This window comes from Eumetopias jubatus, unplaced genomic scaffold (assembly GCF_037043125.1).
Source record: "Eumetopias jubatus isolate StellerSeaLion01/CBP00866 unplaced genomic scaffold, mEumJub1_p1.0 scaffold_4, whole genome shotgun sequence".
NCBI lineage: Eukaryota > Metazoa > Chordata > Mammalia > Carnivora > Otariidae > Eumetopias > Eumetopias jubatus.
The window spans coordinates 10,593,589-10,605,806 of record NW_028274810.1 but is presented as its reverse complement, the minus strand read 5'-3'; the positions used below and the strand labels follow the sequence as shown (position 1 = coordinate 10,605,806).

Genomic DNA, 12,218 nt, shown 5'->3' with positions numbered 1-12,218 from the left:
ATGGCAAATACTTATGTCACTACACCTGATGGTTACTGTCTTGCTGAACCAGTACAGTACTATGGTATGTAACAAAAAGCTACAGTATAACAGTTGATAAAACACTTTTTGTGTGACATTATGGTTAATTACAGAGGTTTTTTTTTAAAGAAATTAACAAGTAAACCAAAGACTTTAAATTGTTCCCTACAAGAGGAATTAAAATAAGAAACTTAAAAATTCTCATACAAAAGAATATAATTAATTTCAAAAAAAAATCAGTAATACTAAACTGTTGTAAGCCAGAATCAAATGTAAAGAGGGAAAAGCATGATAGTCTAAAATTATATTTAACTTTTAAAATTTGAATTAACATGCAAATTAGAAGTTATTTTTAGGGGTTAGTTGAAGCTAGTTTGCTTGCAATTTAGTAAATGTAGCTCAGAGTAGCTATTCAATATACTTGAAATTTTCATCTTAAGACTTTTATCAAAGGGAAAGAAATAGGAACAGAATTCAGGATACAATAGGAATTTTCTCCAAAAAGACTAAGGCTATAAGGTAAATTTAATTTAATTTTTAAATTTTAATTATTTTGGGGTTTTTTTGTGGCATTTTTTGGAATTTTACTTATGTATTTATGTATTATTTTTATTTTTTATTAAGTTTTTTAAAATTTAAATTCAATTAACATACAATATATTATTGGTTTCAGAGGTAGAGGTCAGTGATTCATCAGTCTTATATAATACCCAGTGCTCATTACATCATGTGCCCTCTTAATGTCCATTATATAAATTTAATTTTAAATGCCGTTTTCTTTTAGAGTTAAGTTTAGGGTTAAGGTTAGGGTTAGGACCTCAATTCTAATTTCCATGCCAATGGAACATCAGCTAGTATTCTGCAGTCTTTTCAACTCATTCAAGAAAGTCATCTTTAAAAATAAAAACAGTTACATTGTTTTTACTGATAATCTTTCTTTTTATATTAGGCTGTCATTAGTATTTTCTCAACACTTCGCATTAGACTGAATGGTATAAGCTTGCAAGGGATTTATGTAAGTTAATAAAAATTATACTGTTCACCAATCTTGGTGGTAGAATTTTGAGGTTAAAAATACCTGATTCAGCATCAGGAAAAGTACAAATATTACTAGTTAGCGACATAGAGCAATTCAGTATTCCTGGGTCCTTTTGGAGCCAATTTTCTGGATTTAGATTTAGAAATTTTCCTGAAAGCAGAAAGTAAGTTGGTGGCACGCGGGTGGCTGGGTCTGGTTAAGCGGCCGGCTCTTGATTTTGGCTCAGGCCATGATCTCAGGGTCCTGGAATCAAGCCGGAGTCTGCCCAAGGATTCTCTCTCTCCTTCTCCCTCTGCCCATCCCCCAGCTTGCGTATGTGTTTGTGTTTGTGTGTGTGTGTGTGTGTGTGTATGTGTGTTCTCTCTCTGAAATAAATAAATAAATCTTACAAAAGAAAAAAGAAAGTAAGTTGGTGTTTGGGAGCTTCTGATACTTATAATAATGATATTCATTAAGCATCATTTTATATTTTATATATGCTTTTGCATACCATATTTTGTTTCATCCTTATAGTAACTTGGTAGACTAGGTGAATTTATCCCCAGATAATTGCTAGTTAGAATTGTTAGTCAACAAAACACAAAAGAAACTAATAATTTAAATCAGATCTACAAATGGCAAAGGAGAGTGTTAAGGTATATTTAATGGGGAGTTAAAACAAAAACTTTTTTTTTTGCTTGAAATAACCAGGTAAAATTGTATTTTAGTTTGATTTTTGGGGGGTGGGTGGGATAATGTATTAATTCTTCTCTTTACTGACCTGATTGTACTGCAAACAGTTGTACCCACACAAGGGAAACGCGAAAGATGGGAAAACCTTTCCTTCCAAACTCTGGGAAATATGCATTTCTATTTAAGATGGGAGATTGGATTGGTATGTAAGCCACAGACTTAGCAACAGACTGCCCTTTCTCCCAGCTCCTGAGCAACCTCTGCATACCACTGAGATGGCAGCACTTATGATGTACTGCAATTCAGTTTACTGCCTGTTCCTCATGCTGGCCAGGAAGTCCCTGGGATGTAGTGGATATGTTGAACTAACTGTTGAGCATAAACTCTTTGATATTTGAGAACAAGTACGGAATTTTGACTTTTTACCGTTTATTCTTTTTTATGTTGAAAACAACTAGATATTCTGCCAGAGCAAATCAACTATCAGCTTCATGACACTGATTTTCAAGAATCAGCTTATTGCCAGTATTCTACCTTCCAGTTTCCAACAGCTCTACAGTCCCAATCTTTACAAAGTCATTTCAACACTTACAGCTTGGACCCACAGTTCAGTGGTGGAGAATGTGGATTTGGTTCCTATGAATTAAATAAACCCAATTATGTGGTTGACCATGATGCTAAAGATGGATACTCTGGAATAAAAAGGTCCAGACTCACTCACTCTTCCATTCGGATTAAGCAACAGGAAGAACTCTGTGTAGTGTGTGGTGATAAAGCATCAGGATATCATTATAATGCACTTACTTGTGAAGGTTGTAAAGGTAAGGATAAAGTTAAAACAAAACTGAAGTCCTAGTGTTCACTGAAGAGTCATGGAAGTTTTGGCATGTAAGAATACACAACTAATGAATTGTTGAACACTACATCAAAAACTAATGATGTACTATATGTTGGCTAACTGATCATAAAAGAAAGAATACTCTTACTTTTCAAAGTGTGAAAAATAAAACCAGGGAGAGCCGTTGATACATTTAAAGGTGATCATCTGTGTCATAAAAGACATGAAAATGGAATGTAATAGTTTTGATGTAGTTTTTCATTTTTGATGGAAACTTTTGCCTTTAAATATAAAATTCAGTATTTATATAGCAGGGGGTTTCTGTGTTCTTAGATGAATCTGATATGGAATAGAAAATGATTTTTAGGGGGGCCTGAGTGGCTCAGTCAGTTGTGTGCTTGGCTCTTGGTTTCGGCTCAGGTTGTGATCTCAGGTGTTGGGATCGTTCCCCCAGTGGTGCTTCGCGCTTGGCTCAGAGTCTGTTTGTCCCTATCCTTCCCCCTCTGCCCCTTCCCCTCTACCCCTCCCTCTACCCCCTCCCCCTGCTCAGCACTTGTACTCTCTCTCTCAAATAAATAAAATCTTTTAAAAAGAAGAAAATGATTTTTAAAAATATCTGAGTGTCAACTATTCAATCTTCTCATGTGGTTGATATAATTCATGCATTAGAAGGGAATTGGAATTAAACCACTTCTATGATTTTATTTTAATTTCTTTGAATGCTTTTTTGAAAATGGGAGGTTTGCAAGTGAAGATCATCATTGACAATGAAATTTTCAAAGAGTGAAATAGTCTTTGATGAAGTTTTGAGGTTTTGAAACACTTCTGCATTGTTTTTATTTACAAATGCAACATTGGAACAGAACCTGGAAATGATTAGGCCAATGCAGCTCTTGGTAAACATGTCTGTTAGAAGTTCAGGGTGAAGATTTACTGTCAGAATCTCATAACTCACCCCTAACAAAGAATAGCCAAATGAAGACTGTGGGAAATTAGGTACCATCTTTATGAATAGAATAGCTGGGCAGGTATTTGCTTATTCTTAAAATGCAGGGCCTTGATGTTAAAACTAGATGGAAGAAGGGGCGCCTGGTTGGCTCAGTTTAGCATCTACCTTCAGCTCAGGTCATGATCCCAGGGTCCTGGGATGGAGCCCAGCATCAGGGAGCCTGCTTTTCCCTCTCCCTCTGACCCTCACTTATGCTTGTTCTCTCTCTCTCTCTCTCAAATAAATAAATAAATAATCTTAAAAAAAAAACTAGATGGAAGATGAGGCATAGTTCTGGAAAACTTAAGCTGAGCTTTCTATTTCCTTCGATGAATCTAAATCACAAAACTCTCACTCTCAAGTGTGTTTACAGAAAAAAAGGGTATCACAGGTCTCTAAGAGGGGCATTGACAAAGCTTATCAACTTTACTCCTTGGAATGGATTAAGAGGAAGATAGCAGGGGTTATTGAATAGGAATGGGGAATGAAAGAAGAAGTAGGAAGGGGGATTGCTATGCATGGATTTAAGAAGTGAAAGGGAAAATATAGACACCTCCCCCAAAACACACACACACACACACACACACACACACACACACACACACACACACACACACAAACATACACCATGGCCTATTCAATTTTTCAGACCAAAAAAACCTAAAAATATTTTCTCACCTTTGGGAAGGTGAGACAGAGGAGTAAGTTTCAAAGAATATCTCTTCCTATTTATGGGTTGAGGTGGAAATATGAGGAGAGAAGAGGTTTTCCTTACAGTCTTACAAGAGCATATATTCTTTCAAGGGCACCTTGAGAGATGCTTCATGGAATCTTGATATTCTGTACAACATAGTTGTAAAAAATGCTTTTAGATGATACATTATAACCATACTAAAATAGAAAGTTATCATAATGTGATGGAACTATTTTGTTTAATTTCCACATGTGATTATTGAAAGGAACAACCTTGGATTAGAAGATATCAATCATAAGGGAATATAAATGTATATTAAACTAAATCTTATTGATGGAAAAAACCATTTTATTGAAATAATTTAGTTATTTCAATTATTTAACTCTACTAGAAAGGTATATATTAATAAAAAAACTAAAAATACCTAATAGTAAAATTTTAAAAGTACTTTTTTTGTCATTAGGTTTTTTTCGACGTAGCATCACCAAAAATGCAGTATATCGTTGCAAGAATGGTGGCCACTGTGAAATGGACATGTACATGCGTAGGAAATGTCAAGAGTGCAGACTGAAAAAGTGTAAGGCAGTAGGAATGTTGGCAGAATGTAAGTGTTATTGTAGACTTTGGGGGTTCTTTTTTTGAGGGGGATTTTAGTTTTTCTTACCTTATTAACAACATAATGCATTCCTCAGGTTATCATTTTGAACATTAACATATTTGTCTAGATTGAAGCTATTTCTCTAGCAGCTGATAGATTAGGATGACTGGTAACCAACCTAGATATTTTTCCATAAACCCTGTTCTATACTGTATTGCTCTAATTTTGGCAATAGTCGTATGTTCTTCTTCATTGGAAATCCTTGTATTTTCATATGACTTAACCTAAATTTATATAATGTATCTATAAAAAGTAGAATTTTAAATTAGTAGTCCCCCTTCTTTGGCCTTGTATCTTTAGAAGCCTACATGATAACTAGGTATGTAGAGCCTACTAACAACTCATAGGTGTCAAAACCCAACTCAACAGGCAGAAGTACTTGGGCTGTTTTGAGTTCCTTCTATGTTCACAGTGTTTTTAGCTTATAGATTACATGAGGTCATGAGTAGTACTAAGATTTTGGCATTATTTCCCCAATTCCTCCTATTTCCCAGGGCTCAAAATGTCATGGTGATTTCAAAATTCATTTTCTTAATAAGGTACTATTAATGTTTTCTTTTCATGTCTAATCTAGCCTTGTATAAACTCTTACTATCTTGCACTCTTACTCTTATATTCATTTCATGGCTATTTCTTCATTATCTCTTTTTAGTTCAGTCTACCTTCAACTGCTATGATAATATTCTTCAATTTTTATTAAGTTACACTCCTGTTCAATAAACACCAATGCAATATTCTGTTTATATTATTCTGTTTATTTTAACAAAATCCAAACTCTTCAAAGTTCTTGACTGAAAGGATTCCTATTATTTAAAATTCCAGGGTTGGGGGCACCTGGCTGGCTGGCTCAGTTGGTGGAACGTGTGACTCTTGATCTCAGGGTTGTGAGTTTGAGCCCCATGTTGGGGATAGAGATTGCTTAAAAATCTTAAAAAAAAATTCAGGGTTGAAGTAGATCTTAAGGTTATCCCGTCCAACCAGCCTGAATCCTTTGCTTTATCCCTGTCTGAGACTGCTCAGGCTGCCATAACAAAATACCACTGTCTTGTCTTATTAGGAAAAAATTGACTTAGCTCATTTAACAAAATCACAAAATATTTTCTTGACCTTATATAAAAATCAAAGAAAAAAGCTCGTAGATAAGGTAGTTGAATTTCTATATCAATTGATAATCTATGTTGTTTCCAAGATATGATGTGGAAATTTCTCTAACATAAAAGGTCTAAATTTATGGTTTGGAGATGCAAAATCAGTTTTTAATTTATGTCTAGGATGACTGTGTACTTTTAAGTAGAGGGTAGTTATGGAAGGAAAAGGAGAAAGTAATGAAGTAAATTTAATTGCTGGTACATACTTGCCAAAAAAGGAAGGTTCTTTGTGAAAAGACAAGTCTATAATAATATATGTGTACAGTGTTAAGACAATTTTCATTGAATCCTATAATGTTATTTGCCATACCTAAAACATTTTATATGAATTTTGTAATATCACAGGTTTGCTCACAGAAATCCAATGCAAGTCAAAGAGACTTCGAAAGAACTTTAAACAGAAGAATAGTTTTTGCTCTAACATCAAAATGGAAGAGGGAGGAGTAGACAACAAGCTTGTATCATCCACCACTAGATCTGGAAAAGTGGCAAGATTCTTATAAAATTTCTTTTTTCTTTAATGATGACATGTCTTGCTTAATACAAATTCATTATAGTTTTCCCCCTATGTTTTCTTATAGATTCAGGAGAACATGGAACTAACTCAAGAGGAACATCAGCTCATTAATAACATTGTGGCTGCTCATAAAAAATATACAATTCCTTTAGAGGAAACAAAGAAATTTGTATGTGTTCATTAACGGCAAGAAATAATTTATAACTAATTATGTTAGAAAACAATAGCATAAACATGAAAGTTAAAAATTTAAAGTTAGTTGAAAGAAATAAAATCTATTACTCTCATTTCTTTTTGTTGGCTAGCTGCAGAAGTATGCAAATCCTGAACTGAGCTTCTTGCGACTCTCAGAGACAGTGGTCCTACACCTACAGGGGTTAATGGATTTTACCAAGGGACTCCCAGGTAATCACTTTACCTTTGGAAAATAATTTCATACTACTTAATTTTTAAAAAGTTCCCTGTTTTAAAGGCAGGGAACATTTTAGGAAAACAAAACCCTGTATTTTTCCACCAAAAGCTGCTTCAAAATGCAAAAACATGTTCATTTTGTCTGCTTTAAACAATCAGGTGTGGGAGAGTGCCTGGGTGTCCCAGTTGGTTAAGAACCCCACTCTTGATTTCAGCTCAGGTCATGATCTCAGGGTCGTGAGTTCCAGCCCCACATTGTGCTCTGTGCTGAGTATGGAGACTGCTTAAGATTCTCTCTCTCCCTCTCCCTCTGCCCCTCCCCACCTCTCTTGTGCACTCTTTCTTTCTCCTTCTCTAAAAACAAAACAAAACCAATCAAGTGATTGAAAATATTAATATTTAAAAATATTCAAATGACTCCATAGACTTAGAGCAAGACACATAATATGGTTGATTCTTTTAATGTTTTGAAATAAATTTTTTTATATAAAACATGAAACAAATAAAATTGCCTGTATAATATGAAAAAATCAAGCTACAGTTGGCCAAAACTTACCTATTTAAATGCACAGATAACTCATTGTAAAAATAAATTCTTTGAGGCTAAACTTTGTTTAATTTCTTCTTGTCATATGGAAGTATTATTATCCAGTTCTGATGAAAGTGCTCCAAAATATTACCATGCAGAATCAAGAATTTTGTTCATATTTGAAATTACAGATCGTGATTATCCTAAGGAAACACTTAGGATTCATATTATAACTAAATGAATAATTAAATCTTATACCTGAAAATTATCTTTTCATTACTGATTTCAAACAATTATGTGATCTTTTCTTCAAGGATTTGAAAATTTGACAACTGAGGACCAGACTGCATTATGCAAGGGATCAAAAACTGAAGTGATGTTCCTTCATGGGGCCCAACTTTACAGTCAGAAAGAATGTCTTTCATCAGCTTCTGAAAGTAAAAAAGGCCAACCAACTCAGTCTTAATGTTAACAGTTACTATTAAATACAGCAACAAATTATATAACATTATTTTTTATTATATTTTCACTTTACTAGTTAGTATAGGAATAAGTACTTCATAATAGCTTTTCCAATTCATTGGTCTAGCTTTTGCTTTTCTTTAAAAAAAACAAACCTTTTTAAAGAAATTATATGGCATCATGGTTTAAAACATTTTTGAAGGGTTTTCTACACAATATTTATATAAAATCTGAACTATTAATCTCAGTTCATGTTCCAGTAATAAAAATTATAAAGCTACCATTTGTTGGGAATATTTCCTGTCTAACAGATTAGAGAGATTGGATTTACTATCTGTATAAAGATTTTTTAAAAATCAGACTTTATATTTTTCCCTGTTGCTAGGTACTATGAGAGTATCAGATCATTCAGATCATTCACTGAATTGTCACAATCAGAGTGCTAATAGAAGTGTTATTTATTCTATGGAAACATTTTGCAATGAAGACTGTCCTCCTACTACACTGACTGGTAATATTACATACAAAATATTATATTGGATGGAAAAATTGGTCAGATATAATGTTTCATTTTATTATTCTGCGTTGAGAAAAGATGATAATGGCCATATGTTTGATTATGCGCTATTGTCTGATGAAAATACATTTGATATTAATCTTTTTAGGTATTGCTGAAGAATTTATTACCACATTGTTTTACTTCTACAGAAGAATGAGTGAACTTAATATTACTAATACTGAATATGCTCTGCTTGCAGCAACAACTGTGTTTTTTTCAGGTAAAAACCATTCAGGAGAAAAATATTTGGATTAAGATTGGCAATCAAATCATGATGTCTGTGGTTATTATATTATTCACTGATGCCAAATGTTAACAATTTTATTTTGTCAAAATTTTCTCTTTGAGAGAATTCTCTTCAGCTTATGAACATGCTGTAATTTCTTGCATCTTAAAAAAAAGCCTTCTTGACCTCTAATCCCTTTCAGCTATTTTCCCATTTCTCTGTTCTACTCTACAGAAAAAAATTTTTTTTGTCTGTACTCCTTCCTTCATTTATCTCATCTCATTTACTCCTGCAGTCAGAGTTTGTCCCCTTCTTTCCATTCTACCATAATTTGTCAAAGATCTTCAGTAATCTGGCATTGCTGGTTCCAGTTTTCAGTTCTTAGTCCTCATTGTACTTGACCCATCAGCTTCATCTGGCAGAGCAGATCACTCCTTCTCTCTTGGAAAACTTTCATCACTTGGCTTCTGTTGATCACTCCCTCCTTGTAAACACTCTTTCCCCCCACTTGATTTCCAGGACATCACACTTTCTTGATTTTCCTCCTCAGTGGCTGAGATTTCCGTCTCCTTTGTTAATTCCTCCTCATCTCCCACACTGATAAATGTTAAGAGTGACCTAGGGCTCAGTTCTCTTTTCTTCTGCACTTACTTCCTTTGAAATCTCATCCTCTCTCATGGCTTTAAACACCATCTACATGTTGACAAATCCCAAAGTTATATACCAACTTGGACTGCTCCCCTAAGCTCCACTAAATAGCCTACTCAAGATTTCAACTTGTAGTAGGTATGTCAAATGTAACCTGTCCCAAGGTGAACTCCTGATCTCTCCCTTGATCCTCCTATATTCTTCCTCCATGTTTACTAAACGGCATCTCCATCCTTCAAGTTACACAAGCCAAAATTTGTGAAGTCATCCTTCACTACTTTTTTTCTCTTATACCCTATCAAATAGGCAACACTTCCTGTTGGCTCTAGCCTCAAAATATATCCAGAACTCAACCACTTCTTTTTTTTATGCAGAACGTGCCCTCTTTAATACCCATCACCAGGCTAACCCATCCCCCCACAGCCCTCCCCTCTAGAACCCTCAGTTTGTTTTTCAGAGTCCATCATCTCTCATGGTTTGTCTCCCCCTCTGATTTCCCCCCCTTCATTCTTCTCCTCCTGCTATCTTCTTCTTTTTTCTTTTTCTTAACATATATTGCATTATTTGTTTCAGAAGTACAGATCTGTGATTCAACAGTCTTGCACAATTCACAGCGCTCACCATAGCACATACCCTCCCCAATGTCTATCACCCAGCCACCCCATCCCTCCCACCCCCCACCACTCCAGCAACCCTCAGTTTGTTTCCTGAGATTAAGAATTCCTCATATCAGTGAGGTCATATGATACATGTCTTTCTCTGATTGACTTATTTCACTCAGCATAGCACCCTCTAGTTCCATCCACGTCATTGCAAATGGCAAGATCTCATTCCTTTTGATGGCCGCATAATATTCCATTGTGTATATATACCACATCTTCTTTATCCATTCATCTGTCGATGGACATCTTGGCTCTTTCCACAACCACTTCTTACTGTCTCTGTCCCTGCCACCCTAATTCAAACTGGTATCCTTTTTTGCTTTCCTGTTTCTGCCCTTGCCTCCCTGGAGTCTATTCTCTACATATTAGCCAGAGTTATTCTTTTGAAATGTAAGCTAGATCATTTCATTTCTCTGCTCATAACCCCTTCATGGTTTCCTGTTCTACACAGATTAAAGCCAAATTCTCTCTATTATTGCCTACTACTATCCCTTTTGCTCACACCACCACAGCCACATTACTTTTGATACATATGTAACTTGAAAATGTCAAGCTGGCTCCTTCCACAGGTAGTGTTGTATTTGACAAATATGCTTGGAAAGCTCTTTCTCCAGGTAGTTACATGCCTCCCTCCTTCATCTTAGATCTCTGTTAAATGTCATCTTACCTCTGATTATCCTTTTAAAAAATAGCTTCTGCCCTTCCACCCTAAATTCTTATTCCTTTCTCTGTTTTTCTCTATAATACTTATCATTGTCATATTATATTTTTATTTAAAATGTGTATATATCTCTTTTCTCACCACTCCTCCCAAACTCAGGATATAAGCTTAAAGAGGGCAGGAAACTGGGTCTGTTATGTTCGCTGCTGTATCTCCACCACAATGCCTGGATAAATCATTGCTGCCTAACCATTAAGAAATTCTTGGTTGGTTCTTATATTTTATAACTAGGTACTTAAGAAACTTGCCTTTTCCTTACTGTTGATCTTGAGGAAATTAATCTTTTTAAGTTTTAAGTAAGCTTGAAACTTGCTCTTATATTCTTACAACCACTTACTCACCCTTCTCTTCCTATTTGACTTTACTTCTCTACCTCATAGAGTACTATGAAGATTAAATAAGATATTGCATGAAGTAATTTACTTAGCATAATATCTTGCATATATTAAGGGTTCGGAAAATATTTGCTATTTTTATTATCTACAAACTGTATTGTTTTAAATTAATTCATTATCTTCTACTACTTTCCAGTATTCATTAAGATATATATGATGATGTTTTTCAGATCGTCCATACCTTAAAAATAAGCAACATGTGGAAAATATACAAGAACCGATTTTACAAATTTTGTACAAATATTCAAAAATTTATCATCCAGAAGACCCACAGCATTTTGCTCGTCTCATAGGGAGGCTCACTGAACTGAGAACACTGAATCACAACTACTCAGAAATACTTAGCACTTGGAAAGCCAAGGACCCCAAATTGGCTAGTTTACTCTCAGAGAAATGGAATTTGTATTCACATTGTTGAAATTTAGAATGTTGTTGTGGTTTGCCTTAAAACTTTCTAATTCTAGACTGTTGACTCTATCATCATAGGATGACTGATTTGAAAAACAAACAGGATTGCTAGGTTACCAATATATCACCATAAAATGGACATCATCAGTGCTCATCAAATTTTGTGGAATATAGGATGAACCACTAGAGGGACATCTAGGATTCTTTTCAAGATTTGACTCAAAAGAAGCAATGACTATTGTTACTGCATGGTTCCTTCAAAAGGGAATAATGCTAAATAGAGTTCTTATCTGAAGAAACTCTACTTTTTTCCTTTAGTAGAAAAATGGAATGAAAATATACATTATAGACATGAGAAAGGCTATCTGGTGGAAACAATTGTAATCAGAATAAAGGTAGTTTGTGAACCTCATTAATTAGGCCAGATTGATGGATAAAGAACATTTTAAATTTATTCCTGTTATAGCATTTTATGAATTATTAAAGAGGAACAAAACTTTGTTCAACTCTTACCTTTTCTTAATGTTTTTAAAAAAGAAATCTTTTTAAGTCCACATTTTAAAAATCTGTGATGGCAAGATATTGAAAAAACTTAAAATGACAAATCATTAAAATGTTTTAA

The 12,218-nt window shown here is 34.4% G+C and overlaps 1 protein-coding gene across 1 annotated transcript; it reads left to right on the top strand.

Annotated features, from left to right (window-relative positions):
- LOC114208112 (bile acid receptor-like) lies at positions 1-11,606 on the top strand. The gene is made up of 10 exons (XM_028102198.2): positions 1-64; positions 2,191-2,553; positions 4,716-4,856; positions 6,404-6,546; positions 6,640-6,744; positions 6,881-6,980; positions 7,830-7,952; positions 8,363-8,488; positions 8,643-8,756; positions 11,359-11,606. The coding sequence occupies exons 1-10, from the start codon at positions 1-3 to the stop codon at positions 11,604-11,606; spliced, it is 1,527 nt and encodes a 508-aa protein (XP_027957999.2).
- Positions 11,607-12,218: the final 612 nt, after the last annotated feature.

Excerpts from the sequence above, each read along its gene's own strand:
- LOC114208112 (XM_028102198.2), top strand. The coding sequence starts at position 1 with ATGGCAAATACTTATGTCACTACACCTGATGGTTACTGTCTTGCTGAA. Across the intron at positions 65-2,190 it reads TGAACCAGTACAGTACTATG|ATATTCTGCCAGAGCAAATC; the intron begins GTATGTAACAAA and ends GAAAACAACTAG. Across the intron at positions 4,857-6,403 it reads AGTAGGAATGTTGGCAGAAT|GTTTGCTCACAGAAATCCAA; the intron begins GTAAGTGTTATT and ends GTAATATCACAG.